General features: G+C 29.7%; 1 protein-coding gene across 2 annotated transcripts in view; it reads right to left on the bottom strand.

Annotated features, from left to right (window-relative positions):
- The window catches only part of LOC142325631 (serine/threonine-protein kinase VRK1-like), a 161,413-nt gene that overhangs the window by 37,855 nt on the left and 102,718 nt on the right, over nucleotides 1-20,840 (bottom strand). For both annotated transcript variants that reach the window (XM_075367630.1, XM_075367631.1), the window contains exons 3-4: nucleotides 19,559-19,620; nucleotides 12,228-12,297 (exon numbers count right to left, since the gene is read on the bottom strand). In XM_075367630.1, the coding sequence (XP_075223745.1) occupies nucleotides 12,228-12,297; nucleotides 19,559-19,620 (132 nt within the window). The remainder of the gene's footprint in view (nucleotides 1-12,227; nucleotides 12,298-19,558; nucleotides 19,621-20,840) is intronic.

Genomic DNA, 20,840 nt, shown 5'->3' with positions numbered 1-20,840 from the left:
TCACATAATATTAATAATATTAATTAACTATATTAACTAATACAGTTAATAAATTAACTATAAAATAAAAAACAAGTACGAGGTAATTACACTGATAAACATAATTTTTGTTTCCTAACATGCGATACATGATTTTAATCTGTTTTTTGATGCTGAAAACAAATATGAACTAAGAATCTTTCTATCAACCACCATTTTTTAAAGATTTTAAAATTTTAATTAAATGATTTTTCTCATTTTTTATTGCTTAACTTTGTTAACATAATTTGTAAGCTATAAACAATACTTCCCAAAAAATTAAATCATACTATAGTCACATATTATGACATTATATCTAACACTGAAGAGTGAGCCTTCATGGACAAGATTAATCATGTCTGTGCAGGTCAAAACATGTAGCTGAAAACACAGCTGTGTTGTTTGTATTAAACACTGGATTTAGGAATGAATTAATTCTGTTCAGTCTTAAGTTTGTTGACAATGCAGTGTCATAATGCCTCAAAATTGTGTAAATGATGTGGATGCCTTTTGTTATGTATGTGGTGATTTTACTGTAAAATTAAATTGAAAAAACATTACACCTTTAATTAAAAAGCATATCAGTTGTATTTTCATGTAAAATTGGTGATAAGGATACAACATGGGCTCCTTATATAGTATGCACTTCTGTATATTTAAGAGGATGGCTGAAAGGTACACGGAAGGCTTTGCCATGGTGTACTTATGGTTTGGAGTGAACCAAAGAGTGATGTAACAGATTGTTACTTTTGTTAAACAAATGTGTCTGGAATTTCTAAAAAATCTAAACATACTGTAAAATATCCATTGCAATCTGAAATCAGGCCTGTAGTTCACATTGAAATTATTCAAGTTCCTCGGCCACCTGTGAATGTATGTTTCAAAAGCAGCGATGAAAAATCAGGCAGTACTAAAGAAGACAACAATGATTTTGAACTATCTTCCAATAAGCCACATCTTACATTGCAAGGTGAATTAGATGACTTGGTTAGGGATTTAAATTTATCAAAAAAATCAAGCTGAACTGCTAGGACCAAGACTGCAAGGTCAGAATTTACTTCAAAAAAATACAAAACTTTTGGCTTTCGAAGCCAACAAAAAAAAACTTTCTTTATTGATGAAAATAATTTGATTTATTGTACAAATATTAATGAGCTTATGTTGCACTTAAACAAGCTGGAACAAGTTCATAAACTCTGAGGACTGGTACTTTTTCATAGATTCGTCCAAGTACAGTTTAAAAGTGGTTCTACTACACAACAGTAACAAATATCCTTTGATACCGATCGCTTATGGGATTAATTTTAAAGAGACATACGATGTGATGAAAGACATTCTTGAAAAAATAAATTATAAAAAACATAGCTGAAACACAAGTGGTGATTTGAAAGTTATAGCTATTTTGTTAGGCATGCAGTCAGGCTATACTAAGTACATGAGTTTTCTTTGTGAATGGGACAGCCAAGCTAGGGATAAACATTATGTTATCAAAGAGTGGAAGAAATGAAACAACTTAACTCCAAATGGGAAAAATATTATTCATGAGCCATTAGTTGAACCCAAAAAAAATATTTTTACCTCCTCTCCTTATCAAACTTACATACACCGACAGATACACATACAATAGCCTTTAGTACGGTAGGACTTAAATGAATTTTAAACTCAGTTTGAACTCAGTTGAATTAAAACTCAGTTTTTTTTTATATTGTCCATTGTCCTTATGACAGATTACATGTAAAATTTTTAAAGAAAGTTAATAAATAATTAAAAAAGAATCTACCTTATTTTGCAATTTTGATATTCGTCGACCTTTGATTGTAATGTTGCAAAAAAAAAACTTGTTATCCTTATGAAGTAAACACATGTTTTTTTGAGAATCTGGCGTTGGGCTAGATGAAAATAGCAATTAATTAAATTCATCCATGATTTGGATGTTTTAAAAAATTACTTGTTTAAACAAACAAATTGAATCGAAGTGATTGTTTAATTAGCTAATGAAACACGTTAATATTCCATTTTTTATTTCATTTAATAATAATAATAATTAATATTAATAATTTTTGCAAGTTTAAATCGAATGATTTGTTCAAAAATAATTATGAACAATTTGTTATAGAAATAAACTTTAATCAAATCAATGTTGATAAAGTGTCAATTTAAAACGATGAAATTGAAATCATAAATCAAATTCATGAAATTGCTGTTTTTGAAAAGCCCGCCAAAACCTGCTTGACATGATAGTACATTCCATTGCACGAGGTTCGGTCGGCTCAGGCGGAACGGGACAATTTTTTGTGCGTGCTGCCGGCATTCATCGATTTATAAGAAGTTGTCACGTCAAAAAAAAAAAAAAACAATTCAATAAATGGTATCACACTTACAGAAACAATAATTTTTTTTTTCCTGTCAGTGTTATTTATTTAACATATAAATAAGGTTAATATTAAAGAAAATATGTGGTGGTACTAAATATAATTGCAAAATAAATCATAATCAGAAAGTTTTAATGAAAATTATTTGAGCACATTTATGAACATATTAAAGTAAAATTTTCAAGTTCTTTTAAATAATCATCTTCAAATATATAAGTGTAAAATGAGAAAAGGTAATAACAATGAACGATTCAAGATTTAGAGGTTGATCATTAATAAACAGTAAGAAAAGCAAACAACCACTGATTCTTCTGCATTCTACATACTTAAATGAGAAACTATATTTAACTGTGTTTTTTAATCTAAAGATGAAATTTCAAACGCCTGTTTACGGTCGATAAAGTGACTTTAATCGTTTAAACAGCTCCTCTGATAGTATAGCTACTGAGTTTCTTTATCAGTAACAGGTGTGAAACTAAATGAAATGTTTTATCACAAATCACAAAAAATTGTCATCAATTTATTTAAACCAGAGTGGAATCATTTTATCATATAAGCTATTTAAAATATTTTCTAAGAATGGGAAATAGTTGTATTTTTTCCTAAAATCACGCTGAAAGTTAGCCAATACGCTTGGTTTTCAAGAAATGAAAAAAATCTATTTTCGTTATTTTTTAAACATACTTAAAAAAATACAGACAATAACAAACCCGGCCAATAATTTTGTAAATTAAATGCAAAACCTTTCTTTAGGAGGGCAATAATAATAATAAGTCTTAAGGAAGCTAGGAAATACTCAATAGCTGAAAGATTCATTAATTAAATTTATAAGAGGAATAATAAAAGCTTCTTTTGAAATACTGGCAGGAATTTCATCGATAACTACTGAATGTTTACTCTTTACATTTGAAATAAAGGTTTTATCATCCTGGTTATCAACGGTCAATAAAAATTCTGATTTATTAACAAAACGATTCAAGGTGCAATCAAGTCAATATTATTATTTGAAATTTGGAAAAAAGTTTATTAAATTCATCTTTTACAAATGTAGAGGATGAGTTGAAGAAAGTTGTCTTTTTTTTATGAAGTTATCTGACCTATTTTATTTCTAAATTTGCTTTCACTTTTGTAACTCCCCACAAAGACATTAATTTATTGTTTGAATCGGATATTAAATTACCTTAGTGTAATGTTGTAACATTATAGTTTTCAATAGTTTAGCGTAAACTTATTTCTAATTTTTAAAATTATCTGGAAGTTATCAAATTATATTTAGATAATTCACAGAAATCCTCAGCGTAGAACTAAATTTTTCAATTCCTTTAATAATCCATCTGTTTTTCTTTATATATTTGGACCATTTCCTTTTTACTAAAGGACAAACTAGAAAACATGCTCTCTAAAAATCAGTAAGAAAATTATTAAATTTTACATCAAAGCTAATTTTGATATTTTTCCAATCTGTTTCTGACAATAAAACATGCGGTTCTCAAATTTTTAGCTGAATCTTTATCGATCACCCTATTAAAATAATAAAAGTAATCATTATGTATTGTCGCACGTTTTCATTAATAAATAATGCCATTGCCATTTGTAATATTAAAGATAAAAACCATAATCTCCACAAACAGACTGACCATTATCTTTAAATAAACTTGTAAAAATATTATTAATGAAAATGACAAAGGTACTTGTAATTTTAGTTTGCAGCAAGATAGAAATATTTGGTTTATTAACTCAAACCGAGTTAATTGTTTCTTTCATCACAAGACAAGTACCTACTATAAATATACCGTTAAAAATTACCACAAACTGATACTGCAGTGTAGTTTTTGGTAGTGTATATAAAAAAAGATTTCAAAAGAACCAGATCTATAAATTACCATCAATATTAATTTTAGCTTAGTGGATTAATCGCAAGGCACTGAAAATTAGTTTTTTCTGTGAATACACAATAACTTTCAACTTTATTAAAAAGGCAGTCTTAAACAAAGATTGTGACTCGCACGTTTTTCTGTATTCTATAAAAAGCTTGAAATTACTTAGCCCAGAAATGGCTTCTTCATTAGTCAATGTTTTACCAAAATCTGGTAATTCATTAGAAAGAAATATTTAAAATTCTTCAATTTTATTTCTGAGACATTTAATAAATCTACATGGAAAATTTCAATGTTAATGTAATTGATCGGTTTTAGGGAGGAGAGTTTATTGCATTTTTAGGGACAGAAATATTATATCAGGGATTTTTCAAAGTCATTTCAAAGTCAGAAACCATCCTGTCAATTATAAACATCCTTCATCAAAATTTCTAATGACAAGGCTTCATCCAGAACTGCTTTGCCATCAGCACTAAACACAACCTGACGTGTATAACTACAGCATATGAAAGCTATATTTGGATCCATAAAGGAGCAATGCAACATCATACAAATATGTCCCCTCAGATGACCGTTTGCTTTTCAAAGGAAAACTTCAAAGCATCACATCAGCAAAGGATATTGATCTATATCTTTGAGTGCGGTCCAACCTCCCAATCTTCCCAGCAACACCAAGGAACTGCGCTGACAGACTATTGATGCTATTAGTACCAGACTGATGATAAGATAGGTTCTCAGAGTAAAATCCTTACGTAGTACCACATCAAATACAAAACAGAGAGGATCACCGGGTCTAACTATCAAACACATTAATCCAACACCAAACAATACTGCTTGGGACGGCCACTCTTGCTTGTCACTGAGCAAAGAACTACAGGACTTAGTAACCTTTCAGCACCTTCATTTCCTTGACTTGACGACACTAAATACATTGCCAACAAGTGCTTCCTCTCCCAATCAGGAATCACAACTGATGGGAAGTGCTGTCACACCAAATACCACAAACTTGCATCAGTCTGACAACAGACATAAATTCTTGAAACTAAACCACACTTGAAATTCTTACGCAAGCTGCCTCAGAATCTTGAGAGAATCATTTCCTCCTTCAATGACAACCATCAAGGTTGTCAGTGGCTGCAGTTGTGTAACCAAAACCTTCCTTTTCTCTAACATCAGACAAAAATCGAAACATTTATTTCTCAGGTCAAAAACCTCAAGGTTCAAGCAGTATATTTCAAAATATACTCAAAAATTAATAAAAAAAAGGTAAATTTCTTAAGATTAGCCGCAAAAAAAATTAAAAAAATCAAATACTTTTGAAGAAATAAAAAGCATTAAACCAATAACACACTAAATCATAAAAAAAACACACTGAGAAACAAATAAAATTAAAAAAATCTTTTTAAAACCAAAGGGCTTGAAATAATATTACATCTACTCTTAAAAAGTTTAACCTGCAAATACACATAAACAGTTATAATGCACATACAAATACTGCAAATACAGTTACAATACACACTAGCTCAATAAAACCCAGCCCTAAGGTAACATCTGCACCACCAGTCCAAACTTCAACTAACATATAGGCTTGACATTTTCTATATTGTTTGCTTTTTGTTTTGAAAATTACTATGTATCCAACTTTTACAAATTTGAAAATTAATTTCTTCTGTTTTTCTTTTGAATCTTTTTTTGTTTCGGTTAATGCTGTTAATTCACACTTTTAAAATATACAAGAAACCAAGTGTTCCCCATTCCACTTGACCTAGCGAGGGCTAGGGCTCTCCGACAAGCTTAGTCAGGCGATCTGATCACGCGATGTCCTATGTCATAATACCGCAAGGAGTGGTCATTATGACATACATTGACTTCTATCTCATTCGGCGCTCGAATCTGACCCAGAGCAGTCGTAATGCACATTCAGTCCAGACGGACATGTTAGGATGAACGCTTATATTAGTTTTACATTTATATGTTATTAAGTCATATGTTATTCAGTCTTATACGCTTTATTAAGTTCAATTATATGTTATCGAAATGTTAAGACGACAACAAATTAAATAACAATTCAACAAGCAGCAAAGCGTTTCAATCCATGACCTATGAACATACAGTCCAACCTCGCTCTAAAATCTACCACATGTTAACGGTTTTCAGGATAGATTCGTTCATAACACAACAATAACACACTCTAACCACCCGACTTAGAAATAGTCTATTTTTGTAAGTTTGATGCGTAGACTACTTAAAAATCCATAACACCTGAAGGTAAAATAAAAGAACTCCCATCGCTATAAAATACCTAACACAAATCAATTAAACAGCATACCCATTTATCGTCTTCTACACAAAATAAATAAAAATATAAACTAATATAATAAAAACAAAAAATAAATCACTAATATAAGTAAACAAAAACAAGAGGAACAAATTTAAAAAACTAGATATAATAAAAGCCTTAAAAAAGAGGCAACACATTGAACATTGTCCCTGAACACAAAGCTAATGATATATTTTAAACTCCTAAACTGCAGAATGTTCTATTGTGAATAAATGGAAAACAGTTTCAAACAAAGTTACAATCAGCACCAGAAAGCCCTTCATACCAACATAAATTAAACATTTCCAAACCATCACATAAAAAAAAAAATTCTCTAACCTTGAGAATAACTTTGACATTTTAGACCAGTGGTCGGCAAACCACGGCTCGCGAGCCACATGCGGCTCTTTGACTCCTTGGCTGCAGCTCTTCCACGAAATGTTTAATGCAGGCACGGAATATTATTTATTAACTTGCCTTGTAAGAGACGAGTAAACATTTTTGAAACACAAGCCTACAGAAAAGAGGCACATTTTTAGAAAACAACACATTTTTAGAAAACAACAATAGCACGGATAGTCGCTCGCAAACATGTGTATCATTATCTCTGTCGAATTGCTGCGCACCTAAATGTATTTTAACTATTTGTAGTTACAATACTTTTTGGCGGACAGCAATTCGACAAAGAAAGCGGAATAGGTACAAAATGTTTTTTTCTGAATTAATTGTTTTAATATTATTCGGTCGGTCAGGCGACGATGGCGCGGGGGAGGTGCATGCGATTCTTGCGCAATTTGTGCAGGCGAGCCCAGTCAGCACTCAGCCAGCAGTCTCATAAACCAGTAATTAAATTATAATCCGTAAATATTTTGAGCGACATAAAAGCGTATATATTTTAAATTCATAAAATTATATATATTAGTAATTGTACATATGTTGTTAATCATCTATTTAATACAGTTACATATATATCTTTCCATCTACAGATTCCATAGTTATTTAACGATCTTTTTTTTATTTTTGTTATAATTTTGTGTTTAATACGTTATTTTTACTCAAAATGCAACATCTTTTTAGGTGCCCAGCACAGATAATAAGAAAAAGCAAAGGAAAACGAAAGATGAAACCCGTGAATTAAAAGTGGAGTGGACAGAAAACTTTGCGTCCATCCAAAACTTCCGACCTGTCTTATTTGTCAAGAAAAAAATGGCACGTAACAAAAAATCTAATTTAGAAAGACACTTTACGACTAAACACAAATCATTTAGTACCAAATATCCGGTTGGTGATGCAAGGAAGAAAGCAGTCGAGGAACTCCAGAGGAGACACTAAAGGTCAGCTTTTGTTTTTAATCACTGGGTGCAATCTTCTAACAATGTTAATACGACATGTTTTGTAATTAGTCAGGAGACTGCTCACAGAGGAAAGCCATACACAGACGGAGACTATATAAAGAGTTGTTTTATAAGTGCAACTGAAGAGGTTTTTTGAGATTTTAAGAATAAGGCAGACACTTAAAAAAAAATGCGAGAGATACCTTTGTGTGCTAAAACGGTGAAAGAAAGAACAGTAAAAATGTCTGCAAACATAAACCAAAAAATTGAAGATCTTAAATCGGCCTCAACTCTATCAATAGCAGTTGACGAGTCTTGTGATATAAATGACACAGCGCAAGTTTCTCTTTTTGTGCGATTTATCTCCACAACAGGCCATAAAGAGGAACTTTTGGGATTATTGCCACTCAAAGGACAAACGCATGGAGTAGATATAGCAAATGTTGTAATTGAGTGCTTCGAAAAACATCAAATTACATTAGAAAAAATTGTCTTGATTTCAACAGACAGAGTGAAAAGTATGACAGGTGCAAGAAATGGTTGAGTTTGTCGCTATTTTGAAAGAAAAAATTAATCACGAGATACTTACTTAGCATTGTATTATTCATCAGGAAGCACTATAAATGCAGAAATTTCCTGAAGAAATTTGCAAAGTAATGGAATCGGTGATTAAGATTCCAATAAAGAATTTCTAATCGAGGTAGAGAGTAGATATGCAGATCTTCTGCTGCATAACAAGGTTTGTTGGTTATCGAGAGGAGACGTTTCGCATTACCGTTTACTGAAATAAAAGCATTTCTTCTTGAGAAGTGTGTTCACTATGTACAGCTAACAAACGATCTGTGGATCCAGAAATTTTATTTTACGGTGGATGTTACTTCTCATCTAAATCAGCTTAATCGTTCGTTACAAGGAAAAGGAAACACAATTTTTTAGATGTTAGAAGTAATTTCATTCAAAAACAAATTGTCGCTTTTTGCCGAAGATTTTGAAAGAGAAACTAATTCGCTTTCCACACCTATTGAAATATTGTAGAGAAAATAAGTCTAATATTGACATTTGCTATTTCAGAACAACACTGTTAAATATGAAGGAAGCTTTTCTCAGCGGGCTCAAAGACTTTAGAAACAGCAAAGCGACGTTAGCCTTTGTTAAAAAAAAACCTCTGAATGCCATGATAACAGAAATAAATTTTTCACCCTTTAATATCATTGGCAGTTTTGAAATGCAGTTGCCAGATTTAAAAAATAAAGAATTGTGGAGCTCAAAATTCGAGTGTCTTTGTGCCAATTTAGAGCTATTGGAGAAAAATAAATGTGAATTAAGTTTACAGCACAAGTGGTCTGCTTTGAAAGATCTGGAGAGGGAGGATATGTTGATTTTAACACCTGGAATAGTATTCCTGACTCGTATGATCAACTGAAGAAACTAGCATTTGCTGTTCTTTCCTTATTTGGGTCTACATATTTATGTAAACAATCATTTTCAAGTGTGAACTTTATCAAGAGTAAATTAGGAAATCGGCCTCTCGATGAGAACTCGGAATCGTGCCTAAAATTAAAAACAACGTACAAACCTGACTTACCATTACTTTACAAGGAAATTCAAGGCCGTTGTTCACTTTAGTGGAGGAGTATTTGTAGTTTTTTATATACCTTTTATATTATTTAACTTGTTATATTTTTAAATAAATATTATCTTTATATAAGTATGATGCCAAGTTTTCTTTAATGTACCGTTAGTTAAACTACGACATATTTAGCAAAGGCAAGCTTGAGAGTGTACTTTTGATGCTAATTATTTCCATAAAAAGTCTCTATTAAAGCAAAGCTTAAGTTTAAAAAAAATGCCACTTTGAATAAACTTCAATTTTGTACTGTTTATATTTGGCTCTTTTGGATGACGAGTTTGCCGATCACTGTTCTAAACATATAAGTACATAAAAAATAACATATAAAACAACATTATGAATCACACAACATTACAAAACACATAACTCGAACATTATGAAATATATAAACACCCAAAACACACTAAATGAACAGACATAATTCAAACCCAACACGCTTGAGACCAAATTCTAAATGTGTTAGTTAGTTAACCTTATTAAAAACAACCATTGGCAGTAACATCAGCTGACAACATTGTGAAAACAGCAGCACCAGTCACTAAAGATGGTCACCAGATTACTGAAAATATTTTAAATTAAGTTATTAAAAATGTTTCAATTATATTTGATTTGGTTTGCCATAATAAGTTTCCACTTTTAAATAATTGTTATTTTAATTTGTTACAAATTCCAACTGTATAAGAGCTGTTCAAACAAGTATCAGACCATTTTTTTTTCTAAAAAAGTATTTAAATGCGAGCGCTAAAACTTAGTATAGTGCAATACTAGTACCTAATGTGCATGCATATTTTTTTTATGTCCTCACAGCTGCTGTTGTCCAGCTTCCATTCTTAGTAAAACATGTTCCATATTAGTAAAACATGTGATATCTCATATTTTTAATTTGTACATAAAAGAACGCATTGAACAACATTACTGCATCAAGTTCTAACAAAACCTTGATCATACCTAAAGTGAAATAATTAATAAGAAAGCTTTCTTAAGATTTAGGCTTTCAAGATCAAAGGTATGAGGATTACACAAATTAAAGAACTTCAGCTGACCTACTTTCAACTCTTAACAGTGAGAGATGAAAGCTGCCAGCAACCAAAGACCAAATCTCATAAATAATGTGCACCATTTTATAATGGAAAATCGTCGGCTTACTGTCCACGAAATTGCAAATGACACTGGGATTAATACAAGTTTTTAACGGATGGTTTGGATGTACAAAGGTCATGAAGTACATGCCAAAAATACTTTTGCTTGAAAAGAAAGAAGTATGTTTTGACATTGCACAGGACATGCTGGAGTACACTAAAATGGTGATCCTAACTTCTTTAAGACAATGATAACTGTTGAATCTAGGGTGTATCAATATAGTTCAAAAACAAGGTCTACCTGGTAACTATTTAAATCACTATTGAAACTGATGAAAGCAAGACAAGTGAGAATGATGCTGACTGTTTTTTTTTTTTTACTTCCAAGGAGTTGAACATCTTAAATATACACCAGAAGACCAAACTCAACAAGCAGTACTATCTGGAGGTTCCATGTTTTTGTAATGCAGTTTAGTTTAAAGTTCATTTAGTCATTACATGTTTATTATACCTAATCACAACAGTTCTTGAACTTGTTGCAGCAACTAAATTAAATAAATTAATAATAAAATGAAGATCAAACACAAAATGTAATATTTATAAAATATCGTACTGAATATAAAATCAGGCTACTTGCACTTCCTTTTATCTAATTATGACACATTATCTTGGTGTAGAGCATCCCCATTCTGTTTTGTTAATCGTTACAGAACACATTAGTAACATCATATTCACTTAACTCTGTGCACTTGTTAAATATGCAAAGAATGCTGGTGGAATTATGATGAGAGGAGCTACTATTATTCTAATATTAAGAATATTCATCAACAGCATAACATACTAGCACACATTTTTCTTAAGTTATTTTATATAATTTTATTGAATTGAGAAAACAAAAAATGTAAAATGAACACTACTAAGAAGTAAATTAAATAAAAAGCGATTGAGAATTTTTAAATTAACATTAAAGTATGGATGTTTTTCCTCATCCAATAAGGAAAATGGATTTTAAATACAACCAATGAAATGCTTTGATTTGATCAGATAATAAAATTAAAAACTAATAAGACTACCTACTGTAAAATTATTAATGGTTGTAGAAAATAAAATCAAACCACAATAATTTATTATTGGCAGAATTTTAATAATATATGTCAAATTATTTTATACTGTCGCAGTTTCATACTGTTTTATACTGTCGCAGTAACATCGATTTAAAAAGAAAAATCATAAAGTATCTAAAAAATTATTGTAATAATAATTGGTACAAACAATTTACGAATGGACTGTGCACAGGACATAAAAAAATTTCACCTAGAATTACTTATTCTTAAATAATTACCTTTCAAGAAAGTTAGCTTTTTATGATGCCCAGAATATGATGCATTCCTTACTATTACCTTGGTGTTATCTATCGCTTGCATCAAAATATTACATTATACTAAAATATGAATGTAATGTCCCTTGAATCAATATAAGAATTATAATTCCTATAAAAATTATTATGACTCATTAACCAATTCATGTTATCAATCCTGAAAGAAATCAATATTTATTGTAACTAAAGCGACCACAACTTTCTTTACTTTATACTTACTCTCTTCTGCTTTTGCCACCCTCATATAAAAATGCATTTCAACATATAACGGACCGTTCTCCTTCGGTTCCTTTAACAGAAAATACATACAAAGGATTAAAAGGTAAAAAAACCTTGCTATAATTAAACAATATTATTAATTTTTATGTTAGATTAAAATTTTAATTACTTCAGCATACGAATTAAAAATTGCAGTAAGCCATGTGCTGTAGCTAGAGAAATATTAAAGTAAGAGGTGTTTAAGAGTAGAGGGTCATAGAAATTAAAAGAATTACTATTTCTCCAGTACCCTCAGCAATTTTTTAAAATAAATTTTGGGAAAAAAATAAGGATGCAAGGTTCAGAACACGCCACTGATAACAAAATTAATTATTAAAACTAAATAAACTTTCTATTCTGTTCAGTAAATATATTTCACAAATCACACATCAGGACTGCATAGGTAGCTATGCAATTCCACGAATAGAAAAACGGAAACACCCCAAAATTCTCTGGCTAAATCAGAGGAAACCATGATAAAACCTTATCAGAGCGCTATTATAAAGTACAGAATTAAAAAAATAAAAGTCATTCAAGTCCATATTAATAATAATTAAAAATACAAACAAATGAAAATACTAAATATTTAAAATAACTTCAAGATAAATCACAATTCAGAAAGTGTTAATGAGTTTTATTTGAACATATTTATACTCATTAAATATAGATTCAAAATGTTCAGATATTTCAATTTTTTTTTTTTTTTTGTTTTTTATAATTTGTATTATTAAATAAGTACATCAATAGAGTAATACTATTTCTCCACAAGAAAATCTTTTTATTTCAATTCAAATGAATTGATGTTAGATCTTTTAAATGAGTAGTAATTTATTAAAAATAATTAACTAACTTAACTAATAATTAAAAACTATTTATTAAATTATTATGCGACAGGGGCATAATAATAATAATAGTAACCTTTCTTCAAAAGCCAAAGAAATTATGTTGAGTTAATATTGTGTTGAAAAAACTCTGCTGCCTTATTTAACAGAGGTGGATATTATTTTTTTTAAATAAGTGAATATTGTTTTTAGTAAAGGCGGCAAATTCTTAAATAAAAACATTTAGGTTCACAATAATAAAAACAAAAGTTAAAATTTCTAATTGACTTAATATTAGTCTACATTATTCATAATTATGGGCACCAAACAATGATCTGTCAGTACATATTTATAACCTGAAAAGTCCTAATTTTTTTGAAGGAGATACCATATTTAAGATGGGAATATAACCTAAGCGTATTTTAATATGGAAATTATTATTTGTATAAATTTTTGTGTATAAACAATACTGACAAAATTCTAATAAAGCATCTTTCATTAAAAACAACTTCAAGCCACTTCTGATTTATTTTGTTAATAATAACTTGGTACATATGACATTAACTGTTTTAATTTTAACAAGTAACACACAATTGTATCTATTATTATAATTTTAAGAAGAACCGTAAGTTCAAATACTATTAGTCTGTGTTCATTAATAAAGAGGGTTGTTCAATAATAAGAGATAAACGCCAATTACTGAAAAGTTATATAAATAATAAACTGAAACTGTATCATTCAAGTTGGCATCCCTGACAGAAAAAGTATCAGCTGTTCAAAAAGAATTTCCATTATTACAACTTCTTTTGTTTATTTCAAAATGTCAACTTCGCTTGTCGAAACTTGTAATGTGGAAGAAAACATGCTGCGATAAGATTTTTACTTTTTGAAGGTATAAAACCAGCCCAAATTTATACACAGATGTTAAACCAGTACGGTAATAAGTGTATTAACTGTGCAAATTTTTATAAGTGAATTGGATAGTTTAAATTGGGCAAAACAAGTATCACCGACTTGCATCATAGCAGAAGACTGGTGGACATCTCAACTGACGCTTGCAAACTCATACAAATGATCTTATTCATAAGGACAGAGGCATAAATTTGAAAAATTGCTGAAATTTATAATGTCCATTCCATTAACCAAATTAAGTTTATTACCGCAAAACGAGTTTAAGTAGGATTCTGAAACGAACAACTCAAAATCACAGACACCTTTATTCCCATTTATATGGAACTTTTTAATAGTTTTTTTACTTGTAAACTGCATAATAACTTGTGATGAAACTTGGATACATTATTACGATCCAGAATCCAAACATCAAAATATGGAATGAAAAAATTTTAGTCGACCCACCAGGAAAAAATTCAAAATGTATGCAGCAGCCAGTAAAATGAAGCTATACAATGTTTTGGGACCACAAGGCCAAATTTAAGCAGTTGTTTGAAAGAACAAAGTGCAATCAAGAATAAGTATATTTTTGAAACGCTAAAAAAAAAGTGATTTAACCCTCAATAAGTGGAAAACATCCCGATTCTCCCTCAAAAGGGGTAACTCTTCTGAACAATAACACCAAATTACTCAAAAAACACAGGAAACAATTTAAGTAAGATCAGGAGGTGTCGCCGCATCCACCGTACATTCCTGATCTCATACAATCAGATTATTTTTGTTACTCTTCTCAAAGTTTTCATAACGAACAGAGTTCACCAGCAATGAGCAGGTCAAGAATTAAGGTAAGAGAACGGCTTAAACAAAGGTGAACAATTCTTTACTAGAAGAATATGAAAGCTTACAGAAAGATGGGACAAGTGCCTAAATGTTGCCAGGAGTTATATTGAAAAGTAGTGTCATCATACCCTTGTGTACAAGTATGAAATGACAGCATTTAAATTCTTTATTACAAATGAAGAAACAAGTAATAAAATAAACTAAAAACAACTGGTTATTCTGTTCTGTGATGAAAAAGTTTGATTCTGATGAAAGCTATATCACTGCATTAAAAAAACTTCTGTTAACTGAAGAAAAAAACTTTTCCAGATATTCTGTTAAAAGTTTGAAATTGTATTTTTTGAAAACAGAACCAAGACTGATTGGATGTATTACAAGAAAATATAGTTACACTGTTGTAACTGAACTACACCAATCATTATCCTTGTATAGCCAAATCACTGAATAAAGCTGATTTTATAACAAGGCAAGAATAGGATTTACATAAAATAATTGGCTCAATAAAACAAAACACAAGAATTTCTCAAAAATTTGTAGGTGTTTATGAGCAAAAAAAAAATTTCACTAGTATATAATAAACCTAAGGAAGAAAGGAACTATTCACTATTTTGGACAGGGAATATGCATCAAACCCTAGAATATTTTAAAATAATGTTTAACAAATTCATTAATTCAAAGGTGATAACACTAACAAAAATACAGTGTTACATCACATTACATCAAGGAAAGGGAAATTACTTTCTTGCCTCGTTACTCTTCAACACTTTTGTCCTTATTACCCATTGTAGCAAAGTTATTATACGTCAAACATAAAAAAACAGGGTTTTTACCCCAATTTATTGGTTTTCACTCCCAGATTTCTTAAAAAAAACACTGCAGAAACGGTTTTGGGACAACTGCAGATATAGTTTTGGGGCCTATTTTATTCGATTTTCAAGTCAAAAATAATAAGAATTCACTAATTCTGCTATATAATTAACGTCGTAAAAATTTCAGTACAGACCTCATTTCACTGGGGTTGTTAAAATCAAAGTGAAATTTTTCGCTAGTCATAACTTGCAAACAAAACATCATAGAATATATGTTTATATGAAGTTTTTCCATTATTTTCTTGAGTAGAATAGGTAATGAAAGTTCCAGTAGAACTTTGTGATGCATACTGTACGTATGTATAAATGTGTACATATACATATACATATATATATTCAGCACTAGACAAATTATTACACTAAAACAATTTTTTTTGCATTTTTCTACAAAATTATTACTAATATTGCTTTGTATTTGTCTATAACCTATTTATTTACATAAGTTTATCACTATAACACGTAAAAAGCACGAAAAGGTAGTTTCTGATGTTGCAAATAGGCATTACTGACCTTATTTTTGGGTTTGTTATAGGTGTTTTTAAATATACTTCACTTCTAATTATTAAACAAGTAAAATTTTGTGGTTATGGGTAAAATTCCTGATCTTTCATCAAGTTCAAAAGTATAAGTTCTTCTGCAAGAAGAACGTTATACTTAGTCATATAACATCAAGCCTAAAAAGAAAAAACTTAGTTGAAAACTATGACAACTTTGAATCCAGATGGATTGCGAAATGTGGCTGAAAGAAGGTTCTTAAGCCCAGAATGACCAGAAAGCTGAAAAACATGACACTAGCTAACAGAAATAGCACAAGTAAGGTTCTCAGCGACTAAATAAGAGAATATGGCATAAATGTTTCAGCTACGACTGTTAGAACTTTAAAGGAAGAACTACGGGCCATGCACACCTAAGAAAACAAAAAAATAACACCAACGGTTGAAAAAATTATGACTCAGAATCAGTACTGAAATGTTTTGAAACCCTAAACTACTACCACTGGCTCATGGTTGGTATCCTAACGGAGAATTCATTTTTATGCATGATGGAGTCCCGTGCCATGAAGCTAAGAGTTTTTAAAGAAAAAAAGAGATCAGTGTTCTTCCCTGGCCTGGTAACAGTCCCAATATGAACCCGATAGAAAACCTATGGGCAATAGTCAAACGAAGACTGCAAAAAGCAAAAATTACGATAAAGAGGCAATTGAAACACTCATCCAAGTTTGGCACCATGATGAAGAAATCAAGACCACATGTGAAAATCTTGTGCAAACAAGTACAATGCTCATGAAGAACAAGGGAATGCATACTAAATATTAAAAAGCTCATATATTATGTAGTACTATTATTTTTGTATTCAGTAAATAAAGCATTTGCAATTTCCATGCTCTTAGTCGGCCTTTTTTGGCCTTTGGCCTAATTTGGCCACAATTTTTAAAAAACACTAAAAAAATTGTTCTAGTTTAATAATTCAGCCAGGCCAGGGCTGGTGTCTATATATATATATATGATGTCTGTAAATATATATATACAGACATCAGAAATTAGCTGCACAGCAATCAGTTGGATGAATAAAGATGTAATAAACATTGGATTAGTAATGTACAACAAAAGCGACAAGGAATTCTGAATTTTCTAAATTTTAACAGTTATCAGCGATCTGAAAGAGGTTTTAGGTAAAACTAATAAAATAATAATTCCAGGAGAATAAACTTAACTTCTAGTGCCATTAGGTGTCTGCATTAATAAACCCTTTAAAAATCCACTTTTTGAACAATACCAAGTGGATGGCCATAGAAGATTATATCCTCACACTACAAGAGTATTTGAGTGTACAGGTGTTCAAATTTTGATTTAATAAAAAGTGCACGGGAACTAATTTCAGTGAAATTAATGAAAAGTTTTGAAAAATGCAAATCTAAAAACTTCAGCAACAAAGATACCTTAGGCAGTGAACAGATAAAGAAGACAGTGGTAGTAGTGAGTACCATTAGTATATTACCATAAGTATACCAAGTGTAGTACCATAAGTATATTTTCATTTTTTTTAAACAATCTATTGTACATTTCATCCCACCTAAAAAAAAAAAAATTAAGATGTTTTTTCTTGAAATAACATGACTACCGTTGCATTTAAAATGAGGAATAAAAAGAGTTAATCACACGCTGGGGTATTTTAATCCACATGTTTAAGTGATCATTTTGCTATTCCACTTTAAATAAAACTTCTGTATTATATGTACTTTATAGTAAATCTGTTATTTTCAGGAGTAACTATGTTTTCCAATTTTCACCCAATAAATAAAAATATATTACTCAGGGGCATGGGATACTCAAAAATAAACACTGTTTATGTCTAAATAAACACTGCATTATGTTTCATTATTGGATATGTGAATTATGAATAATTATTAAATATAACTTGTTTAAAGTAACATCATTGCTAAAATCAAACATCATATAAAAATTCAATCAATAAAATGTGTTTTAACTGGATATGTATGTCCAGTTTATGTAAATCAAACATATATTTTTGTTATTTTTTACTATGAACTGTTAATAATTTTAAAATATTAACTTTTCTAATCAGAAATTAAACCAAATATTGCAATGACTCTAGAGTGACTAGAGATAGTTCTAAATATGATTATAACATTATGTGACTAATCATTATGAAGTAAGTTATTAAGTTATCAAAAATATTTTATTATAGAATTTGGTTCAAGTTGTCATTAAAAGTTTGCATTTTAAATATATATATATATATATATATATATATATATATATATATATATATATAAATGAAATAAAAATTAAGTCAAAATAAAAAATTACACTAATCATTAACATAATAAATGACTTAAAAAAATAATACATAAAGTTTTAAGTCCCTAAATAAGAAACATCAACTAAGTCAATAAACTTAATATATGAGAAAAATAACTGAAATCAATGGTTTAGATAAAGAAGACAATCAATTAAGAGCAAGACAAATAGAATTGGCATACCAACTAATAAGACATTTACAACAATATAACATCTCAGAAAAACTAAAATCAGGCATTATAATACAGATATCAAATCAGAAGGGCTGAATGCACCAGAATCGATCTTCAATTTGAAACTAGGTGAAATAAATCCATTGGAAAAGAATTGAAAGAAATTCTTGAGAAAAATCCTAGGACCAACAAAAACAGGCGAAACCAATAAAAATTCATAAGTAATATGAATATAATGGATCTCAAAAATGTCAGACACAGTCAAGAAAAAGAGTCAAATTCTTCAGCCATCTTATGATAATGAATGATAACAGGCTCATAAAACAAATCTTCAACCACATTTGCAACAAAAAGAATGGAAATCAATGGACATCAGTAGTTCATTCATTAAGACCTAAAAGAAATGAAAATATGTATGAGAAATTGTACAGGACACAACCAGGTTTATAAAAAAAAGAGAAAGCAAAACCATAACGAAAGAATGAATAAGAACTAGAAGACCAGGAAAGAAAATACCCAGAAAAACAAAAAATGAATGCAAAATGTTGCTTCATGTGGTTCTGTCAGCCAAACTAAAAAAAAAACAACAGTACAAAATAAAGATTTTAAATTACTACAGTTGAAACTACATATACCTAGCTGCTCATTGCTGCCAACACAAAACATAAGACAATAATAAAATATCTGAACCCTTGATACCTTGATTGCACAAACTTTATGTTGACCAACATAAACACAATGCGACTTGAAAGTATAGTTACATATCCAAAAAATAAAATAAAAAATTTAATATCATCTAATTTGTACTGAAGATTTTTTAAAAAAATTTCCTAAACAATTAAGTATTTCTACAACTGAAAATAAAATAAAATTTACCACTTTAACTGCATACGGATAAAAATCATCCTTCGATGTGGATGCCTGGCCGACTTCACTAGCTGAAATAAAGGCAATGAATTATTAAAACAATAACTTACAATAATAGGTAGCTGTAGGTCGTTAAGAAAAGGAAATAGATAATCATATAAACTAATAAACAATGTAACAAATCAAGTAACAAAACATTTTTGCAACTAAAGTTACATTTTTACCTTACTCTAAATCAATAACTACTAACTTTTGTTTGGAGGTTTAACATGAAACTGTTAATTCCCTACAAGGAGGGCTCTGTCAGCTAAAAGTCTAGAGAAAAAATAAATATACAAAACTAGTGACTTGTCACAGAACTTTACACCTAATGCTACATAACTAATTTTATTAAACTTTAACTATGGATAAATATATAAGAATAAAGAATAAAAAAATTTTATTTAATTCAGAAAAGACTTGAGACAAAAACAGATTTCTGAAGAAGAAATCCAGTACAGAGAAATTTTTAACCCACCCAAAAAAAATTATAGTTTTTTAAGCCAAAACCACAAATTAAGATCTAGTGGTCAGAAGAAAGAAAAAGTACAATGAAATGATGAAGTAAAGTTTGAAAACGGGGAACACAACTGAAAACAACAGCCAAAAAAATAGTTAAAATGATCAAATGATTTTTATTATTTTTTACATCGCCTTCTAATAATATTGAAACTATTATTATATCAAAAGCATCAAATTTATTCCATGTTCTGATAAACTTGTTCATAAAATATATTAAGCGCACAATGCAGTAGGTAAATTATCAATATAAAATTACATACTAATATATAACAGGAGAATAATTCCTTTTATTTCAGTAAATGAAATAATAAACGTGTGAATGAATCTTTATTATGCTTTAATTCACAATATACAGATGAGATATTATTAAAGTATGTGCGGTAATAGATATACCTGCAAAGACAATGTTTGTGCGAGGGTGATATAGTTATATAATACAATATAGTTATATATTACCAACAATATAATATAAATTACCAACATCTCATACAATTGCTCAGCATCTTAACAATTTATACACATATTCACAATTAATCTATACGTTAGGGTAAATTTGATTAATTCAGTGATAATGAATAATTACCAGTGAATCTGATTAATCACCTCCACAATTGGAGAACTTAATAAATATACAATGATTTATTGAAAAGATACCTGGCATTTTACATATTCTCTGTGTTAACATATTTTACATATTAAGATAACTCAACCGTAAGCTGTAATTACTGAG

This window comes from Lycorma delicatula, chromosome 5, assembly GCF_047948215.1.
Source record: "Lycorma delicatula isolate Av1 chromosome 5, ASM4794821v1, whole genome shotgun sequence".
Lineage (NCBI taxonomy): Eukaryota > Metazoa > Arthropoda > Insecta > Hemiptera > Fulgoridae > Lycorma > Lycorma delicatula.
Note: the sequence above shows the minus strand (reverse complement) of the source record. Positions and strands in the feature narration are given on the sequence as shown.